This window comes from Anolis carolinensis, chromosome 3 (assembly GCF_035594765.1).
Source record: "Anolis carolinensis isolate JA03-04 chromosome 3, rAnoCar3.1.pri, whole genome shotgun sequence".
In the NCBI taxonomy this organism is placed as follows: Eukaryota; Metazoa; Chordata; class Lepidosauria; order Squamata; family Dactyloidae; genus Anolis; species Anolis carolinensis.
Window position 1 is genome coordinate 51,511,284 of NC_085843.1, and position 22,542 is coordinate 51,533,825.

General features: G+C 37.6%; 1 protein-coding gene across 3 annotated transcripts in view; it reads right to left on the reverse strand.

Moving 5' to 3' along the window:
* The window catches only part of pros1 (protein S), a 44,704-nt gene that overhangs the window by 9,539 nt on the left and 12,623 nt on the right, over window positions 1-22,542 (reverse strand). For 2 of the 3 annotated variants that reach the window (XM_062974906.1, XM_062974907.1), the window contains 9 exons: window positions 19,551-19,575; window positions 17,671-17,757; window positions 15,912-16,034; window positions 15,652-15,783; window positions 13,655-13,780; window positions 9,998-10,119; window positions 1,720-1,838; window positions 1,327-1,516; window positions 345-512 (listed from right to left, as the gene is read on the reverse strand). In XM_062974906.1, coding sequence (XP_062830976.1) covers window positions 345-512; window positions 1,327-1,516; window positions 1,720-1,838; window positions 9,998-10,119; window positions 13,655-13,780; window positions 15,652-15,783; window positions 15,912-16,034; window positions 17,671-17,757; window positions 19,551-19,575 — 1,092 coding nt within the window. Of the gene's footprint in view, window positions 1-344; window positions 513-1,326; window positions 1,517-1,719; window positions 1,839-9,997; window positions 10,120-13,654; window positions 13,781-15,651; window positions 15,784-15,911; window positions 16,035-17,670; window positions 17,758-19,550; window positions 19,576-21,299; window positions 21,458-22,542 lie in introns of all 3 variants that reach the window. The other variant, XM_008107746.3, reaches the window with a different exon arrangement.

A 22,542-nucleotide genomic window follows, 5' to 3' on the forward strand; every position in this document is an offset into this window, starting at 1 on the left:
TAGGGAATTGTACTTCTTACAGATTTGCTTTTTGCACGTTGAGTAGCTTTATACAAGCCCTCCCTGCTGAAATCCCAATGGCATCCAGTTTTGCTGAAATCCTAATGGCTCCTACTTCTAACTGAAATCTCAGTGGTTTCCATTTATTACTGAAAAAAACCATATGTGTTTACAGTAGATAAAATTGTTGATGCAATTCCACATGCATACATATATAAATCATGAAAGCATTACTCCGTTCAAGTAATGCACAACTCGAATGCCGTTTTAAACGAAAATAAAAAATTACTATGCAGGATGGAATATAATAATGAACAAGTCACATTCAAAATAGCAAAAATTACCGGCTTAATGAGGGCATTGTCCACTTTTCGAGGTAGCCCTGCAATATACACTTTTGTTTCCAGAAAGCCATTGGATGGCTTAAAAAGATTTCGTGGGCTGTTAATGTTCATTACTGCTTCTTTTGCTATTTTTACACTGATACTATGTTCCAGTTCTTCCACAGATACCTAAACAGAAACGAAAACAAATATGAGATGCTGAGAAAAACAACCCCCTTCACTGCTTTGAGTCTCTTTAAAATAAATATAAATAATCTAAATAAACAGGAGGTGGAGGAATGTAGTCTGTGCTGTGCTTTCCCAGAAGCAACTGCTACTGAGAAAAAGGATTGTAATAAGTAAAAACTAGCAGCCTAAATTCACTTCTAGGGTTGTGTCACTGAATCAGTTGCTGGATGGTAGCTCAAACTTCATTAGCTACAATGGGCATAATCTAGCTAGAAGTAGTAGTAACTGGATTTAAGCTGCTACGTATGTCCAGCACCCAAGGTTGTATGCAAAGGGACAGTTGCTGGAACAGGTCTATTTGCATTTCTTTCAGCAAATCAAGATACCACCTTGGCAGCCTCAATCAATGCGAGCATTTGGTATGAAATTTAGGACACTTTTGCATTTCATACTTTCAAAGAGTGAATTGCTTTGCGCCAAAGCATGAACTTGAAACAAAATCTACATAATATAGGTCCTTAAAAAGAGGTGCTGCTGGAAAAGAGAATATTCATTTTGTCACCCTAGTGATATCCCCCTCCCCATGAGTTACTCCTCTCTGAATGAAAACTCTCCTGAATCCTAGGCTCAGAGCTCTCTTGGAGGTCTTTGTTGCTAAACCTTAATTTTTTTATGAAGACATAAAAGTATTTTGTGACAATGGGGTGACAAATGGATGCTACTATTCCATATTTATCAAGTTACTTTGAAAGCGGATTCCTTTATAAGTAATTCAGTTTCCATTTTTTAACTCAATGGGGAAAAGAAGACGTACCATATGCCATAAGCCATCGTTAATGGCTTTGCCTCCACTTGTCACTTTAGTTCCAAGCTCATTCTTGAACTGAATTTCAATCTTTCCCTCACGCAGGGCTAGCAAAAACCATGCTGTGTTGTCAGTGGATTCAGCATACAGTATAACACCCTCATTATCGTAAGTTCGAAAGTCGAATTCTGCAGAAAATCTGGGTTGTAAGAGAAAGTGGGGAGGAGTATGAGACACAATGGAGAGACTTGGATTGTACATTTAAAAAGTGTTATAAAATGAAATAAAATTATTGACCAGGGTGCAGATATAATGCTGCATACAAATGTTACTCAAAAGTACATTAATGTGGTTACAATTAATAACAGGACTTAATGTGCATGCAGGCTAATATCAACTTACCTTGTAACTTCTGGCAATCTAAACCTTAAATACAAAACAGGGATCCCTATAAATTGCTCTGCCAGATAAAGCAATTCATAATTCTTTTCAAGATTCAGAGCGAGACAATCTGGTACAGTCTAGAAATGACAGGAAAAGAAGCACTAAATTATAATTTGATCAGATGAGACCGTTTGTCTGCTCTTAGTCAATTTTAGTTTCTTATTCTTAATCTGTAGAATGGTGTCATTGCCTCAGTGGAGAAGGCCATGACTAAAATCCCATTTTCTACACTTTGACCTAGAAAGAAGCAAATCCTTAACAAATAATTATCCAGGGCTGACTCTTTCAGCTCACTGTTTATTTCACTTGGTGGCCCAAAACAAATAAGAAAAAGGGGGTTGCAGACCTCAAGTGGGATAAGGAGGTGATTTTGCTCAAGCATTGGGGAAAGCATCTGCAACTTCTTTGTGTGCTTTTGGCTGGTTTTTTAAGCAAAAAAAACTGAAAAAAGTCTGTGCATATGTCTGTGTCTGTGTCATCTCTTAAATGTGAATCTGGGCCTTTGGGAGTTACAGGGTCCGCAACCTCAGCTCTGGAGGTTGGACTGTTTAAAAGCATGCTTAGTCTCGTTGTCTTTGCCTCTTCTCCTTCTGGAGAACCAAGATGGTGACTGTGATGAAAAAAGTGGGCATGATTGGGCAAATGTATCAGGAGGGTGGTAATACAAGCTTTTTAAAATAACATCCTTTTACTTCTATGGCTGGTCTAATTTTTGCTCTGATAGGCAAATGTTTTTATCCAGTTTTTTTTCATTCCCTAAATCTCCTGTTGAGTATTTCATGGTCTACTTCCTCTACTTCAGTGATTCTCAACCTGGGGTCCCCAGATGTTTTTGGCCTTTTACTTCCAGAAATCCTAACAGCTGGTAACTGGCTGAGATTTCTGGGAGTTGTAGGCCAAAAACATCTGGGGACCCCAGGTTGAAAACAACTTATCTACTTGATGCCTTGACCATCTCCTATTTTCCAATTATATTTCTTCTCTGCCTTGATTTTGCAGCTAGAACTTCAGCTTCTCCTGCTATATGTGCCTACTCCCATTTAGGTTGCTCCATCAAGGTTTCTCCATAGATTTTCAAATGGCCCTAAGCTCAGCCACCTCACCAGCTCCTGTGGTTCTTGTTGTTCCTTGCAAAGCACATGTTACACATGTATGTGATGCTGCCATAGGGTGCTGGCACTTATGGTCAATGCAATTTGGCCCCCGTTGTGACAGAGAGGGAACAGATGTACCAGCAAGCACTAGCAGCGCACTACAACTAGATCCAAGCTGTCATTTGTTATGGCTATGTCAATTAATTGCAATTGGGTTGACTGAAGGTAAAAGTATTTTCAGTGAAAGATATCTGAAACCAACAGTTGGTGAAGAATCTGGATCTCAGTAACTTGAAAGTATATGTTGGCTGTGAAATCCAACAGACTGTAGACTCAACAAGGAAACTAGTTTCCTGCCACTGTGGAAAATTTGATGCATTTTCATATAGGATCAGGGAGAAATTAATCTTATTTATACTTCAATATAAAACAACCCAAAGTATATGTGAACTGAAATGTGATAACAATTATAATGGCCTAAAATATCCTGAAGGCATCCCATCCCATCCATTCTTTGAAATTAATCAGGAGAAGGCATGGTCAGGATTTGGATGGGGAACTGTTATGCCATTCTGGGTGCTGTATGCTGTATTTCAGGGGAAGGCACTGACAAATCACCTCTGAAAATGTTTTGACAAAGAAGCCACTATGAAATTCTTGGAGTTGTCATTAGCATACACAATGTGACATTCCTTCACTTTTCATACTGATTCATGTGATGTAATTCTCTGATCAAAGGTGTGTATAAAACGGATATATTAAAGGAAAAAGTGCAATTTGTAGAGAAAATTGTGCACTATATTTATTTTGTGCACAATAAAGTTGAAGTGTGTAAAAATTAAGAAATTGTTAGAGAAAGAAAAACAACATATATCAGTCCACTCCATCCTCCAAGTTCTTCAGTATTACAATATCTTCAGACACTTTCTTATGGAACCTCCCTAAGCCTTCATCTGAGAATTTGTTTTAGGTGATCTAGAAAACTGTGTGAACATCATTATTACAACTAGCCAGTATAACAACAGGTGCAGTGGCAAAGTGTAAATTTAAAACCAAAAGAAAACATAGCTTGGAGACACTAAAATCAACAAACAAAGGAATCTGGGATACAGAAACCAAAATAATGAAGGTTCTAATAATATGATAATATCAATAGAATAAGAAAATTAGACACAGCAGTATTTCATTCATTCTACAAAAAATTGCAAAGCTGCTAGTAAAGCTATGTACATTTATGAAGGAAAACAACAGATATTGTCTTTTAAGAAGTCCTCTTTCTATCAATATACTACAGATGTTTCCACCAGTATTCACAAGAGGTAGCTTGGATACAAAGTTCCTTCCCATCTTTCCTCCTTGCGGGAAAAGCTATCTTCTGCAAAGATGTTCTGGGTATTAATGCTTTCTATCTGGTTTCATTTTCTGATTGGTGGGTCTGTCTAAAGTCATCAGTTATTATTCACCATCCCAATATCCAAGATTAAAAAAGATTACCTCTAAACATTTTATTTTGAAAAACATGAGGTCCTATATGACCTGCCATATGAGTGGGAAGTGAGTTTGCAGAAGTCAAGATTGTGTTTAGTTTCTGCCCATTTTCTTGCCTCTCACCATTTTGGCTCTGCAGTCAAATAAAATCTATCTAGCTTGAATATTTGAGATTGCTGGTTGCTTGAAAACACACTAAGGTTATATCTACACCAAACATGTTACGCCGGTATAAATCCAGAGGAGCACTGGTACCACCATAGTTAAAGGTAAAGATTTTCCCCTGACGTTAAGTCCAGTCATGTCTGACTCTGGGGGTTGGTGCTCATCTCCATTTCTAAACCAAAGAGCTGGCATTGTCCGTAGACACCTCCAAGGTCACCGGAGAGGTACCTACTGATCTACTCACATTGGCGTGTTTTCAAACTGCTAGGTTGGCAGAAGCTGGAGCTAACAGTGGGCGCTCACTCCACTCCCGGGATTTGAACCTGGGACCTTTCGGTCTGCAAGTTCAGCAGCTCAGTCCTTTAACACATTTCGCCACTGGGGCTCCTATATACCATATACATGTTGAATCTGGGGCTATTACCCAGTTGTCCTGAAACAGCATCTACGTGACTGGACCATTACCTTCTTCATCTTGATCTTTCCTCCTTCGTTGCTGAATGCACAGGCTCCCCATTCTGACATCAGCAGAAGGACCCTAGTAGCCAGGGGTTCAGACAGAGAACTGTGGCTCAGGGGGAGCAATGGTAGTGGCGACATTGACACAATCCTTCTTCCCCTTTTCCTATGTTGATCACCACAGGGAAAGGGTGATGGTGGCAGTGTCCATCTGGACAGAGAATCGGATCTAATTGATCCCACTACCCAGACTGCCCTGAAGCTCCAAGATATTCCAGAGTTTCAAGCAGACTTGGGAGTATCACCTAACTTTGCTTAAAGTGGGGGAAACTATTTTAAATTGAAAAACCCAGGATACTCACCGGAAGCCGCTGTGCATTGTGAAGACTACCAGCGGTCCATTCGCAGTGAGTACATTTTTGTTTTGGCCCGTGCAGACAAGCCCTAAGACACAGCTGACAAACTTCCATGGGCCTGGGGCCAATTTCTGCCCCTAAGATCTTCTGAGGGCCACACAGACTGTCAAAAAATAAATGGAAAAACACCCTAGAGTGGTCAGACATTGGTTTTTCTTTCCCATTTTTTAAAGTTAAACTGGGCAGGTGGGGTCTGTAATTTGTTCAAAAATGAATGGTTGGCCCTCGAGATTTAGGGCAGGGGCAGGTAGTGTAGCCTTGGAGGTTGTAGGTGTTTGAAGCCAACTCCATTTCTGGTTTGTAAGTGGTGGCTTATCAAGTTCTGACTCTATTTGCTAGATGAGAAGAAATAATAAATAGGCCATGCAGTTTTACCATTAATATGCCCACATGACATTTTTTTCTTTCTTTCTAGTATTTGTATTCTGCTTTCTATCTCTCTTTCAAGGAGACTCAAAGCATTAATAAAATATACTTCTTTATGAGATGTAAAATATCTAGAATTTAGATTTACAGCAGAGTAAAACAAAATGGCAAAAATCAACCAGGGAGCCCCTCATTTAAAAAATGATGGAGGTAGTTCCAGTAAGCCTATACTGCCTGCTTTGTGGCACCCTCCCATAGACTATCAACTCTATCATTATGTCTGGAATTGCTCCAAAACAAAATACCTTCAAATTTAGAATTTCACCACATAAGCAAAATCAATCGTAAACAGCCAACAGGGACCTTGTGCTTAAGCATACCTAAGCACAATGGTAAATCCGGCACTGATAGCTCGGATATTGTAGAAACTGTGTTAAGGAAAGTAGCCAGAGAAGAAATTGATAGGGAAGTAACTCCTTAATACTTCAAAGTAAATACAAAGATATACGTATATAAAATTCTGGGATCTCCTCACTTGAAAGGGAGACATTCAAAAGAGTTGGACATTCAAAAGAGATATTGAAATAATCGTCTTGAAGAACAATCATATGTCTATTGGGAAGGTATCATTAAATATATTCTTTCAGGAAATAATATATAAATAACTGTTGTGTGGGCATACACCACCTGCTAGATTTGATAAGATGTATTTAGTAACATGGTGTAGATGTTGAACTCTTATCTAGGCAGGTCTAATATCAGGTGGGTTATCAGTAATGTTTAATTACTGGGCCTAAGTTGCAAGTATTGCGTCAAACATCCAAATGTATTGTGTACAAAATGCCTTCAAATTTAGAATTTCACCACATTAGCAAAATCCCATCATAAATAGCCAATGGGGGCCCTGTGCTTAAGCATACCTAAGCACAATAGTAAATCCAGCACTGATAGCTCGGATCTTGTAGAAACTGTGTTAAGGAAAATAGCCAGAGAAGAAATTGATAGGGAAATAACTCCGTAACACTTCAAAGTAAATACAAAGATATACGTATATAAAATTCTGGGATCTCCTCACTTGAAAGGGAGAGAAATGTTTGACATACAAAAGAGATATTGAAATAATTATCTTGAAGAACAATCACGTGTCTATTGGGAAGGTATCATTAAATATATTTTTTCGGGAAGTAAAATATAAATTACTGTTGTGTGGACATACACCACCTGCTAGACTTGATAATATGTGTTTAGTGGCATGGTTTAGATGTTGGAATCTAGCTAGGCAGGTCTAATATCAGGTGGGGTTATAGGTAATGTTTAATTACCAGATGCAAGTTGCAAGTATTGTGTCAAACAGCCAAATGTATTGGTTACTTAAGCCCATAACCAATTGTTGTTTAACAAACTAATACATACAACACATATTATATAATCAGTAAATACGAGTTTATAAATATCTCTTAATAACATCTGGGTCAAATACTGGTGCTTCTTTATGGTTCCCAAAATTTGATTTCTAAGACTACCATCTCATTCTGCCCAATTTAGGGCTGGTTCTGGTACCAGAACTGCATTTTGACCATGGTCTGTGCCTTGTTATGATTCAATTTGACATAGCTTATTATTTTCATGCATATGGCAATACTAATACCACTGTATCCAAAAAGATAGCCTCAGTGTACAGCACATTTCTAATGTAAGTGATGCTGTCGATCATAGTGGAACAATTGCTGGTTTCACTGATATTTCAATGATATTTCTGGCAATGAACTTCCCACACATTAGATTAGGAACTAGTTTCCATGTTCCAGTTGAAATTTTTGTTTATTTTGTATAGTATTAAAACTATTAAAACTCCTAAAAAGCTGAAATTTTCTAGAGCAATATTTAGAGGATAAATTGCCTGGTTTTGGCTTCCATTATCTCTCCATTTGCCTAATCATTAAATCACAGTTAACTACCTCTCACCAGGTTCTCATAAATATATTAAAGCACAACTGCAACCTTTGATCTGTGAACTATTTAAGCCCCATTACACTGAAGTGTGTCAAAGCCTGTTGTAAGCAGGAACTGTCTGAATACACTTCAACATGCCAAGCCTTGCCAAAGGACTATAAAGGAAGTCATTCACAGAGAAATGTTTTCATTGGAATCTGAAGAAGACTTATGGTTTCTCCAGACAGAAGCATTAAATGCTTTGACCACTTAATATACTTCCTAGGAATTCTTACTTTGTGGCAAGACAATTACACTTATTATTAAACCCTCATGTTAAAATTAGAAAATGACGTTATATATACAAAATAAATGACAAGACAACAAAAACAACAATGATTTAAATGAAAACTGTAGACAATAGCTAAAATCAGACAATGGTGTGCAAGACATTTGATGCTGGTAAGATAGAAAATTATTTGTTTTGTCAGTCTGCTATCTCCAGTCAAAATGATCTGCAGATTTTTGAAGTATAAACAAGGCATTTTAAGATGGCAAGTAGGTGTAGGAAACATGAGTCCCTCCAGATGTTCTTTGGCTGCAACTCCCAGCAGTCCTTCTCTGTGATTATGCTGATCTGCTACAATTGTATTTGGAGGAATTCCTACTCCTCTTAAAGTGTGAGATATGGAGTGAAATGGAAGTACAAGTTAAAGAAACGATCAATCAAGATGGCACTGAGCCAGGAAACTTCCAAATTCCTCCTGAAACCAAAACTACATGGAATGCAAAGTCCAATTCTCTGCATTAAATCAGGTATGGACAACCAGAGGCCATAGCCACAGCACCCAGAGGACCATCCACTGACAACCTCAAACTATTGCTGTTCCAAAGATTCTGCCACAACTAAAAAAGGTGTGTGGGTAGTAACATGATGAAATTCACTTCTCATTCTAAGAAAGTAAGATGTTTTAAATTTTAAAGGTAAAGATAATAATATAAATTGGACAGTGAGATAGGGATGTAAAGAATACTTGGAAATTTCACCATTATTTGTGAAATTGGGTGCTCAGATGCAATCTCATGGAGATGATCCACCACTGCTTGCTTCTTCACATTTAGAAACTGTTTTAAATGTGGGATTCATTTGTACAGAGAAAACTGCAGTCAAGGATCACCAAATCCAGGCTTTTGTTTCTATTTCCTGGTGGACCTGATCCAGATCATATTCCCTGTGTCTGCAAATACACTGAAAATATTTCCCCCTTTTGTCCTCTTTTCCCCACACCATGCTCCTGATCTGAACAGGGCTCACTAGTGTTTTATTACCACTTACTTTAGATTTTGAATCATACTGACCCAGACCTTGACATTTAAAACTAAATCTGAACAGGACATTTTATTGTTACCAAGAAAAGACTATGCTGAGTAAGCAGCTTTAATCACAATAATCTCAATTGTCATTCTCTGAGTGTCAGTATAACATGCATTCATTTCCTTTCCTGTTTGTTGGCCTTGTCATGTGCTGTCTTTTTCTTTGTCTCCTTAGACCTCTGTTAATCTGCAGTTAAGTCTCTGTTTGTTTGTCTCCCCATTTTGTGGTATATTGTTTTCCTTACTTTTCATTGTTTGAAGGAGTAGAGCCACTCGTCATGACAGACATTATAATCTTTTACAGTTATAACCAAAGGTACCACATATATTTTACCAAGATGACATAGGCTGTATCCACAGAAGTAAAAAAACAAAAACAAAAACCCAACTCCTTGGCCAAAAGCCAGTGTACATGATACTCAACAACTTCTTGCAAGAATCTGGACCTTTAAGATCGTAACCTTTCCTCATTCTGGAGTAAGCAAAGTTGAGGAACACTCTGGAATTTGCAGGAAACTCTGGAATATCCTTGGGCTTTCAATTGTGTGGACATTAGGTTCCATTTGGCCTAATCCATTGTCTACATGCATACTGCACCATCGTATTTCCCCTGAACTGTTCAGTCCAGCTGGACATTTGTGCAATCTCAAGGGAGATTCATCTTGGTGTGTGTGGCCGACATCATGGTCAATCCAGGACCAGTGTACAGCATAATACTCTGGACTGACCCGGATTAAGCAGACAGTGCAGAATGGTCTAAACTTGCATTTTTCCTCCTGTGCCAGACCCTGTGTGTGTGGCTGGTGGCATAGAATTGGTTGTTTCTCCCCTTGTGCTCGTGAATATTAATTAATTAATATGTTTGCGAGGTATATTACTATCTTACGTTTTACAACAACAACAACAACAACAAATTTCCCAGGAATAACTGCAATACATTACCTCACAGGTTCGCATGTCCCTGGACAGCTTGTACCCTTTTTTCCCATCACAATAGCAGGTGTAGCTTCCCGGAGAATTAACACACATCTGAGAACAAATGTTTTCAGCACATTCATCCACATCTGCAAAGAAATGTAAAAAATAAAGATCTACCTTAGTAACACGGCTGAACTCTGTCACACGGCTGAACTCTGAAGATTCAACTGGAGTTATGTGGCATGAATGTGTAGTGTTGGAAGAGTACAACAGACATGTACTGAAGATGTAAAAATGAGGAGGTTCCTGATAGTACATGCATGCAGGTATTTCTTTCCTGCTGAATTAGAAGCTTGTGACCAATCAAAACAAGCTCAGAAATATTATTTTTTGGCATGAAAAGATAGGGCAAATATGCTGGTGAGGCAAATTTTTCAGTATCTGCCTATCAACAAGAACAATACGTTTTACTGATCCTATGGTAAAAGAACATACATGACTGCTGGACATGCTATTAATGAATCTGAAGGGTGTTTTTTTGTTTTGTTTTTAAAAAATGTAAGGCAGAATCCTAGGATATCCTTTATTCTATACTCAAACACTATGCACTTTCTACATTTACTCTGTCTTTATGCTGCAAAAATCAGTTCAAGACTATGGGAGATTGAATGTGTGTGTTTGTGTGTGTGTGTGCCAAACTCCAAAGCCCAGGGGGTTTGGGAAGCAATCATTCAGAAACAAAATGTAGTCTGACCAGGGCAAAATACATTTTTGTCCTGACAGTGAAGCTGGCTGCGTTCTCTCTTTTGTTGGCTAAGCGCAATAAATAATTTAGGAGTGCAAGGCTGTGTGAAAGACAGCATTAGTAACTTCCCTTCCCAGTTAGTAAACAGATACTGACTGAGAAGATCCTACTGGGATGAACAGAGGCTTGGAAAATGTCACAAAGCCTATTCCTAAAATACTAGACTTGAAAAATGGAAACTTTCTATGCATTGAAACAAGAGACTTTAAAATTGTATAGCTTGGTTTTTATAACACTATAAATCTTTGTGATGGCCGCCTGCCTCAGAAAATGCTAATTTTCTATGAAGTCTAAATGAAAAGAATTAAAAAGCCTTTTGAGAATTAAATGACACCTTGACACTAAGGGTGTGTGTGTGGACAACATGATGGGAGAATGTGCTCAATGAAAAAAGAACATCTTAAAAAATATAATGGAGATATATATATATATATATATATATATATATATATATATATATAACATTAAACAAAAGAAATGTGGGGTCAATTAGTTAATGAATGGGTTGATTTAAGGATGGTTTTACACATTAAAAGCTAAATCAATTTTATACTAAGCTTCTGACAAAAATGACACCTAGATTACATACCAAGAGTTGAGAATTCTCACTGGGGCATCTTGGCTGGACTGAATATTTAAAGATGTAGTACATCATTCAGCCACTATGTTTTTATTATATAGGCAGACCCATCGTGTGCACAAAGCTGTGTATTTCTCCCAAAGGTTTTTGGAGTGAGACATGATCCCCAAATTTTGGGTGATACCGTATATATATCCCTACTTGAACTGCAGCCCTCGGTGTGTTGAAAACCTGCTGTAACACTTGATGCTCTAAAACAGGGGTCCCCAAACTAAGGCCCGGGGGCCGGATGCGGCCCATCGAAGCCATTTATCTGGCCCCCATAGCACAAGGGCAGAAGGGGGTTGGGCTAAGTGACCCAAGGGGCCTCTTACAACCATTATTATTATTATTATTATTATTATTATTATTATTATTATTATTAATACTATTAACATTGAGGCTGGGTGGACATCTGTCAGGGGCAATACTAACAGCTTTTGGTGGACAAAGGCAGAAGGCGATTGGACTAAATAGCCCAAGGGGTTTCTTCCAACCCTCTTTATTATTATTATTATTATTATTATTATTATTATTATTATTATTATTATTAACATTGAGGCAGGGTGGCCATCTGTCAGGGATGTTTTGCTTGTGCTTTTGGTGCACAAAGGAAGAAGGGGATTGGACTAAATGGCCCAAGGGGTTTCTTCCAACCCTCTTTATTATTATTATTATTATTATTATTATTATTATTATTAACATTGAGGCTGGGTGGTCATCTGTCAGGGGTGCTTTGTTTGTGCTTTTGGTGCACAAAGGCAGAAAGGGATTGGACTGAATGGCCCAAAGGGTGTCTTCCAACCCTCTTTTTATTATTATTATTGCTGTTATTATTTTGTTATTATTATTACTATTATTAATTATTATTGCTTGGTGGCCAACTATAGTCCGGCCCTCCAATGGTCCGAAGGATCATGAACTGGCTCCCTGTTTAAAAAGTTTGGGGACCCCTGCTCTAAAATCTATCTGCAATAAGTACAGACCTCTAACAAAATCAAATCAGCTAAGAAGTCTGGAAAAGTACTTGTATTTCAACCAGTGTGGAATGGTGGCTTTGTCTTGGCTCTGCATATAGAACAGGTAGGTCCAGTTCCTGACAGGCTATAGTTCATAGTAAAACAACAACAACAATAATAACAACAACAAATTTATTTGTAATCTCCCCTCTCTCCCCGAGTGGATTCAGGGTGGTTTTCACACCAAAAGTGGCAAACATTCAATGCCATAATAAACAACAAAACTAATCAAAAAAAGAAATAAAAAACATCAATATAAATTTAAAACGTAAATGATTAAAACCAAAGAGTAGTTAAAACACATAAACCTCATCATACACATTTACATTGTAAAAATCTAAATAATTAAAGTGCAGTTAGAGTATAAAATGATGATGAGTGATGTTGAATAGAACATACGGTGATGATTTTGACACTAAAGGCAAATCATCCTGCATTGTTTCCTACTCCATGAAAATTACATATTAAATAAATAAATTCTGCTTTTTCAAGATACGCTAAATCAGATGACTGATTTAGCGTATCTGGAAATAGAGATGAGGTGAAATACAGTGCAGGGTTTTTTTAAAAAAAAATTCTATTCATTCTATTGAATGAAGGAGCCCCCCGGTGGCGCAATGAGCTAGACCCTTGTGCCAGCAGGACTGCTGACTGAAAGGTCGGCAGTTAAAATCCGGGGACTGGGGTGAGCTCCTGTCTGTCAGCTCTAGCTTGCAGGGACATGAGAGAAGCCTCCCAGCAGGATGGGAACACATCCGGGCGTCCCCTGGGCAACGTCCTTGCAGACGACCAATTCTTTCACATCAGAAGCGACTTGCAGTTTCTCACGTCACTCCTGACACAGAAAAAAAATTGTATTGAAGAGGGGTATTTCAGCACACATTATTTGTCAGATAAAAAAAATATCTCATCTAAATTAATAGAGATGTGGTCAGCAGTAATGGAAGGGAAGTAACAATGGGTTTACTTAGATCTTGGATATTATTTTCTATATATCCATTGTAAAAACTCATTCACTTTTTAATAATATATAAAGTCCCTTTCCCTTTCAGATTTTTTTGAGGTTTGGACTCATAATGGAATCAGTAAAGCACAACAACATCCCCATACTAAAAGTTGGTAGAAACTAATGATGGGAAGTTTAGATGGCACAAACACAATATCATTATATTTCCTTTTTGATGGACAAATAATGCAAACCACATATAAATATTTAATTGGATCAATGTAAAATCTACCTTCACATTTCTTTGCAGTTGCGTTGTAGGCATAACCTGGTGGACATTCGCATTCATATTTTCCAGGGGTATTCTTGCATTGTGCTGTGCCACAAATGTTCTGGTGTAACAAGCATTCATTCATGTCTGCACATAAAGAATGTGTATTAATCTCCCACAAAAAAGAACTGAATACTTTTCATTCCTGTTGCAGTCATCTCCTGTTAGTATGTCCTGGGAAATCTGGGGACAATATCAATGTTTTGGAAACATTAGCTAGTCCCCAGTGAAATAAGCAAACAGGCTTTTTGTTTCTTTTTTAACTGGCTATTCCTATCATACAAATTCTCTACCACATACTAAAAGGGAGAGGGGAAGAAAAATAAATAGGAAGCATTCATTTGCTCCTTGCTTTCAACTTTATCAGTGGCAGTTACAACAAAGTGATCAGGAGTTTTTATCTACGATGCAGCAATGATTCATTTATGAACCTGCTATAATCCATTAACTAACAGGACAATACAATGGCTAATGAACCAATGTAAATCCCAAATCAATGAGAGATTTAATACCAGTAAAAGGGTCATGCTTTATATCTCATCAAATTCATTCCACAAAACTAGTATTTTTCAAAAGCTGTGCTTCTCCTATTTTCATGAAGCTTAATAAGCAAACCACTTTAATCAAGTCCTTTGAAGATAGAGTCAATATTATAGTCAGTAGAGAAAAGGAGTGGTTCTGGCCAAAAAGATGAAGATATTTTAATATTCTTTAGGCATTTAGTTTTGAAACTGTATGTTAAGTAGTTTGCATACTGTCTCTATCATGTAAAAGTTCAATGAATACCTTATAAGCCTAATATTTCCAGTTTCCCTCCCATATTTTTCCATTTGATCACCATCTGTTTACCAACTGCAGCTTCCCCCTCCTCTGATTGCACACTAAAAATACTGTGTGTGCAAAATAGCATCATATGAAAGATACACCATGCAGCTACTTAAAGACAAAGGTTTTCCCCTGACATGAAGTCTAATCATGTTCTACTCTGGGGATGGTGCTCATCTCAATTTCTAAGCCGAAGAGCTGGTTTTGTCCGTAGACACTTCCAAGGTCATGTGGCTGGCATGACTGCATGGAGCGGTGTTACCTTCCCACCGAAACAGTACCTATAGATTTACTCAATTTCCATGTTTTCAAACTGCTAGGTTGGCAGAAGCTGGGGCTAACCATGGGAGCTCACTCCACTCCACGGATTTGAACCGCCAACCTTTCGGTCAGCAAATTCAGCAGCTCAGCGGTTGAACCTGCTGCTATAGGAAAGTAAAAAAGGATATAGATATTTTTGTAATTTTTAAGTGAGAATGAATAGCTTTAAGGAATAATCATCTCACTTTGCATGTTTTCATTGTATCTTTATAGGTCCCATGTGGTTAACCAGGTGGAACAGTTCCTTTCCTGTGATCCATCTCCAAAAGTATTCTATTTTTTTCATACTGGACGTACTTAATCCCCATTTCCTTTTAATTAGCACTATTGTCACCATCCTGAGCTCTGCATGGGCTGGGTGGTTCAGTACTAAGTTAGGCAGATGGTGCTTTGCAAACACATGGGTCCCGGCAGGTATGAGCTTCACATCTCTTGCTTGACCTTGATTTTTGAATTGATTCCATTTGGCTAAAATATAGACCAAATTTGTTAATAGGGTAAATGGACTGAGACGTTACACTTACGGTAAAACACTCTATTTTCATCACAATAGCAGCTACTGTTTGGATTGGATCATTAATATTAACTGAGGCTGGATCTACATTGCCATATTATGCAGTTTGATCCCATGTAATGCAATTCATAGTTCATTATAAGGCATTGTAGATCCAGCCTGAGACAGACATTTTTGAAATTGTCAGAAGGAACTCTGGCAGTGGGACCAAGAGCAACCATTTCACCTTATTGCAGTGTCTTTGTTTTTCTTTGAGTATGTGGTCCTAGAATGTTTATTTTTCACCTTTTCCTCTTACCTTTACAGTCCAGTCTATTTGGTTGTATATAATAACCATCTTCACAATGACAACGGAAGCTTCCAGGATAATTAAGACAAATTTGACTACACCCTCCGTTTCTATTTTTGGGGTCTTCACATTCATTTATATCTAAGAAAGAAAACCAAGCAAAAACAAAACCTTAACCAAAACCTTGAACTCTCAAAAAGAAATGTGTATTCCAAAGCAAGCCATAACTGTTCTCCATAATACCCCCCCCCCCCCCCACAAAACTATACCTTCTTCACATCTTACTCCTTGCCACCCAGGTTTACAGATACATGTGAACTGGGCTTGTCCATCTCTACATTCTTTATAACCATCTTCATTGCATGGAAGAGGAATACATTGGTCTGATATTACTAAAGAAAAAAATAACAAAAAAGAAATATTTTAAGGGAAAAATATCAGTATTATGATCACCTTTCTAATCTTTCTTGTTCATTTTATTCATAAGACAGGAGGCATTTGCTCTATAAGAACATGATATGACATAGATAATGTACCTGCACCCAGTCAATTTTAAGATGGACAGTCTTTTGGCGAGACTGCTGGATGGTAGTTTAATGTGTTTTGTTTCCAGTTCATTCCATAGTTTATCAAAAATCACTTACTGGATTTTGATAAATGATGACTACTGAATTATACCCCCTTTGTAAGTGGTAGGAAGAACAGAAAAACAAGACACAGACCCATAGAGCAATACATTGACAATTAAATTGAATCTTACTGTATGCATACAACAATACACATTTTATGGCTAATGTCCTGATTTATGTGGTCATTCGCCAAAAGGTGCGTGTTGATAAGCTCACTTGTAATACAGAAGCTACCACCCAATCTGACATCCAAAAAACTGGGTTAACCAAGTGCTGTATTTATAGAGCAGGCAAATGATTGCATCCGGCTATACTTCAAACTAAAGGTCTTCTACTCATACATACAATTCAGGAAATGGTTCACAAAATAATGTTTCCCTGGGACTGAAGAAACTGAGATGTTGTGATGTAATTCGACCTGCAGCAATGCTGAAGCAAAACAGTGCTTGCTGCAGGCCTAGATCCCAAGTACTTTGCTGCAGCTGCAATTCCAATACATCTCAGGTTGCCATGAGGCAGCATAGCAGAATTCTGAGAGCTGGAACAGTGGAGTAAAGAGTCACACTTATACTTGATTAGTGCTGCTTGTAATATTGTCAATATACTCTTGTGCTTAATCTGCGATAACTATTTTCTGGCACAAGTGCAGATGAGGAGGAAAATTAACAGAAAGTCCATCAACGTTCTTCACTAGAAACTACTCAGCAAAATATGCTTATATATACCTGTCATCCTCTCAAGAACATATAATGAGGGTATCAAAAAAAGTAGAGTACATTTTAATTTATGACTGCAGGCAAATGTGTTTTATTTCTAGTGTAGCATATAACTTAGTTATCGAGGATTCTTTTTTGTTCTCGTCTGGACAAGAAATGAAGACCAATACTCCCCCTCGGGGAGAAGGGCGGGGTAGAAATATTAGAAATAAATAAATAAATAAGGTCCCCATCCTTCAGGATTTCACCTATGCATTTTTGTCATAAAAGCAGTGAGAAGCAGCAGCTTCAGTAAAGGAAACATCCCATAGATTTTGACTATTTTTTGCATATAATTTGTATGTGTTATTTGCTATACCTGTATACTGCTTTTATGGTCTCTGAGGTGCTTTGTTTCTGATCAAACAGATGAAATTAGGTCTTGAGGATTTGATTTCAATCTCACCATTTTATTCAAAATGAGAAATTCTGTTAGCCTACATTCTGCCTTTTAGTGCATATCTGAATCCGAGAACAATTTTTTGAACAATGACACTATTCCACCATAAAATCCAGCCGTGTTTTTTTTTTGATTGAGCAGCTCAATTATGGAAAACAAATAAATGTAATATTTGCAACTAGTATACAGACCAGCTCTATTTTTACATTGGCTTAGGAAATACAATATATATTTGCAGTCTTACCTCGCACACAAGACCGCAGATCCGTTGGGGAATCTGAAGATGGTGATGGCACCCTGAACATTCCTGTCCGAAATGAAGCTAGGCAGTCTGTGAAAGCATGAAAAAGTGCCGTATGGACATGCCGTCATCAATGCAACCACAATGTAATCTACAAAAGAATTAAAAATGGAGCTACACATTCAATTAAGTTACACAGCAGTCCTTTTTTCACTGTGTTAGTTCAGACTACTGAGGGAGAAAGTTACATTTTTCATAATATCTAGCATTAATATGTCAAGAAGCAGTGTTTTTGGCAGCCTCCTCCCTTTCTTTGCTATTCTTCCTGTGCAAGACAAGAATGAAAAATATGATTTTCCACCTTGGAAGTCTGTTCTTGGAGCTATAAAACCAAGTAGGATTATGCAATGTAACTTTGCTGTTTGTGCATGTCAGCCTTGTCCAGCTTTCAGGGCAAAAAACATTTCTCATGTTAAAATTGGAGGGGAGAGATAAATTAATCCAGATGTGCAAACCAATTTCCTTTAAACTTTACTCTTTACCACAGTTGGTGATAAGTTCTGTATTTTGTGGGAGTTCACATAATCCTACACATGGGTTTAGTGCAAAATGCATGTGATTTTGTTTTGATACTTGGGACTTCATCTCATGGTGGTCCTTGATGCTGGGGAATACGTAGGGCAGTGGGGCAAATCATGGGGCAGAGGAAATAATGGCTCCCAGCATCCCGCATCACCCACTTGCTCATCATATGCCGGAAAGTACAGGGTGTTTGAAAAAGAACTCCCTAGTTTTAAGTATAAATACTACAATCTCATGTAATCCCCATTTAAATTTAGCCACGTTTCTTATAGATAAATGAGTTTGAAAAGTACTGCACCAGTAAATTCCCCGCTTGTATCGTCAGCCCTTCCCCCTTCTCCCTTCCTGCAGCTTAGCCAAAACGCTGCCCTGCCAGCCACGCCCCCATTGTTGGAAACGGAGGAGAGAGGCGGCAAATTTACTGGTGCAGTAGTTTTGGGATGTGTCTTTCAGCTGGATATGGTAAATGATTTATCCTATACAGTACTTTGATCTTTTTAAAATCCAAAACGTAGCCTACTTTCTGGATAGCCCTCGTATAATGCTGTTATTCCACTTTAAGTGTTATAGTTCCATCCCATGGAATGCTAGGATTAGAATTTTAGGGAGGGTCATTTGTAATACTCAACCAAAGCAATCCCGTGCCTCATCAACCTATAAATCCCAGGATTCCATTGGATGGAACCATGGCAGTTAAAACAAAATAGTGCTAAGATTGTATAATGTGAATGGGATCCAGATCATGTAGTTGCATGGGATCTATTCCATGTAGTTATGGACAGGGAAGCAGTATATGTGTGACTAGTCATCTTTTAATGGCAGAATTCATTCCAAAGACAATTTCACATAGTGTTTTGTGATCAAAATCCAATTATGAGCTCTAACTAGAGTAGATCCATTGAATTAATGGAACTTGGATAAGTACCGATTTATTTAGTCTATGGATTTACTCCAAACAACAAAGATCTATATATCTACTCTGATTGGGGCTATCAGGTTAGATTTAGGCTAGGGTAGTAATGCATTTCACAACCAAGTTTGAAAAGTAGGACTCCTCAAGACAAGACCATTTTACAGAGAACAATTGTATGTTATGATTTCTGTTTTCAAAGAAGGCAATATTTGGAGGCACTGACTACACAGGCATACAGTTCAGGCATATAATTACATTACAGGAGCTTGTTAACAGTGCTATTTCTTCTCAGTTCTTTTTTAATTTACTCCTAATGTTCTCCAGTCACTAAAATAATCTAAATATGTGTGTGTGTTAGGGTGATGAGTATTTTTAAAACAACACTTACCTAAATATAAGGGGTAGAAATAATCCTGTGTTTTAAAAAGGAAAAAGAAAATTAGAATTAGAATGTTAGTCTAATAGGAGAGACAGTTTAATTATATACATTGTTTAGCAGGGTAATTAACATTTACTTGTGATGTTACTTTTAATAGGTCATAAAGAAAACTAATTTACTGTATTTAGTTTTCTTGCTTGTTGGATAGTGTTTAAAAGTTTAATTAAACTTAAGTTTCAAAATGACTCTCAAAGTCTTTATTAAATCCGGGGAAAGGGCATAAAAACAAAATATTTTTCTTGCAGCATCCTGACGTTCATGGAACTTACTCCTAAGTACATTTATTTAAGATTGTAGCCTTAGAATTCATTCAGTGAATTTTATCTGATCCATGTACTTCACATAAATCATATCAGCCATCCTTACAATGAGACTGTGAAGTAGAATAGAAGCATCTCCATATTACTATGAGAACGAGAAAGTAAATTAAAAAAAGGATAAAGGCTTTACCAAAGGCAATATAATAAGTTTATAGCAAAAATAAATTTTGATGTAAGGAGTGGACCTTCTAGGTTATGTTCTTTAACACAAGCCAGGAGTCCCCGGTGGCACAATGAGTTAAACCCTTGTACTGGCAGGACTGCTGACTTAAAGGTTGGATTGCTGACTTGAAGGTTGTCAGTTTGAATGGGGAGAACGTGTATGAGCTCTCTCTGTCAGCTCCAGCTCCCCATGTGGGGACATGAGAGAAGCCTCCCACAAGGATGGTAAAAACATCAAAATCTGGGCATCACCTGGGCAACGTCCTTGCACATGGCCAATTGTCTCACACCAGAAGCAACTTACAGTTTCTAAAGTCGTTTCTGACACATACACACAAACACAGTAGCCTATGCCACTGACAACTTACTGGAAAGTACTAGGCTAAAGCTAAGCAAGCTTAATTCTAGACAACACCAAGGGATAAAATTATTTCCTGAGAGGAAATGGGTTTTCAGTTAAACACATTGCATAAGAGCAAGTACAGGTTTAAATATGAAAGTCTGAATGAAGCTGTAAAAAGAGGGGTAAACCTTACATGTCTTATTGTTATCTAAAAACTGGGTAGTGAAACTGGCATGTTATTTTAACTTTCTCATAGGTGTCTAGTTTTGGGAGGGATTCACAATAAATTCCCATCACATAAAATATGAACTTATTAAGATATCTGCCAAATAAATATGTGCTTCTTGGACACTGGAAATCAATGAACAAAGTCACAGAAACAGCTGGGCAAAGTTACTTTTTTTACTACAGAATCCTGTGTACACAATGATCAGTAGTCTAGAAGAAGACTTTTTAAAAGTTTTCCACTGTAACCCCTTTTTGCCCTAGAAATGTTTACACAACCCCGCTATTTAGCTATATAAGTAATAGGTATAAAAATCAAACATTTACTGATAATAACTCAGAATTTGCAAGAGCTACAGGCTGGTTTTCCTTTTTACAAACTATATCTAAAGAACTTTCTGCAGGATCTACTGTAAAAACTGCACTTTGCTAATAGACTTGTCCAAATGTCTAAAGCCTGCACTAGGTTTATTGCTGCCAAAAATTTTTGTGACCCCAGCACTGATCTAAGGGGATCTCATTTTGGATTGGGATTCACCATTTAAGCACAGTGGTAATCTAGCAAAGAAAATTTGGATAGAACCAGACAATGCTCTATTAAGATTATCCCAGCTTTCAGTTTCTGGTGAGCGTCTTTCAATCTCTTACCGTCTCAGGGTTATTTTCAAAGATTTCCCTGGCTTCTTCTTTATTGCAGTATTCTTCAATACACTCCCGTTCCAAATTCCCTTTCTTACTTTCTTCCATAAAGGAATTTGCCCGACGTTTTCGGACCAGAAACTCTGAGGCATGATGCTGAGATAAAACTAAATAAACATTTTGCATTTATGAGTCTCTGCTGTTCAATCCCGCCATGTCACAGAACAAATATTAAAAGTCAAGGTTTTAGTGCCCACTTGGAGCATTGGCAGAAAAATATAAAGAGAAATAAAATGCCAAGATTGCTTTAAAATCCTGTTAAAATCCTGAAACAACAAGGAGCTATTAAGCACTCAACATATTCCACTTTAGTGGGGATCCATATAGATGAACCCATATTATGAAGGCTGATTTAGTCACCTTCAGTCAAAGAGTAGGAGACTACTGACTATAAAATCCCCTCTCATTTTGGAAGTGAAATTAACTAGACCTGAAGGTACATCCTCAGAATTTGTTTGGAAAGAAAGGGAAAAAGAAAACTTCCCAAATCTTTTAAGTGACAAGCGGTAGCACTTCCTCTTGAGCAGTTTTTTTCCACAGTAAGTATTCAAAGTGCACCAAAATAAATGGGACATTTCCGATTAACGCTATGTCATCCCACTTTTAAAATGTCCCCGTTCTCTCTTCTTTCTACTTTTCCCCTTTGTCCTCAGCATATTTCAGTCACAAATTTGAGTTCAATGTGCAATACAATTACCATAGATACCTGTGTTTGTTGACCATGTGTCAAGGGAGGTTTGGGGGCCAAAATTATAGATATATAATTATAGATATGACCCATAAGTATGTTGAGGGTCATTTGGCAGAGAGGGGAAAGCACTAGCACAGGGGGTCAGTGACTCCTGGCTGCCATTTTCCCATCCAGTCATTCAAAAAGGCCAGAAACAGTGCCATGGCAGGAAGAGTTGCTGAAGTTGGTGCTCTACCTTTTCACCATTCTACTCTGAGAAGGTGATAAATCCTTTTATATATATATATATATATATATATATATATATATATAGAGAGAGAGAGAGAGAGAGAGAGAGAGAGAGTTAAGTTACAGTACTTATACTGACCAATTGGTAAATCAACCCAGTTTTTGGTGTTCATTTTTTTAATTAAAATTTCTAGATTTATCCATGAATATATACATGAATTTAGAAAAGGACCACTTTCCATCAGGTTCAGCAAAGGCAAATTGCTGCCACCT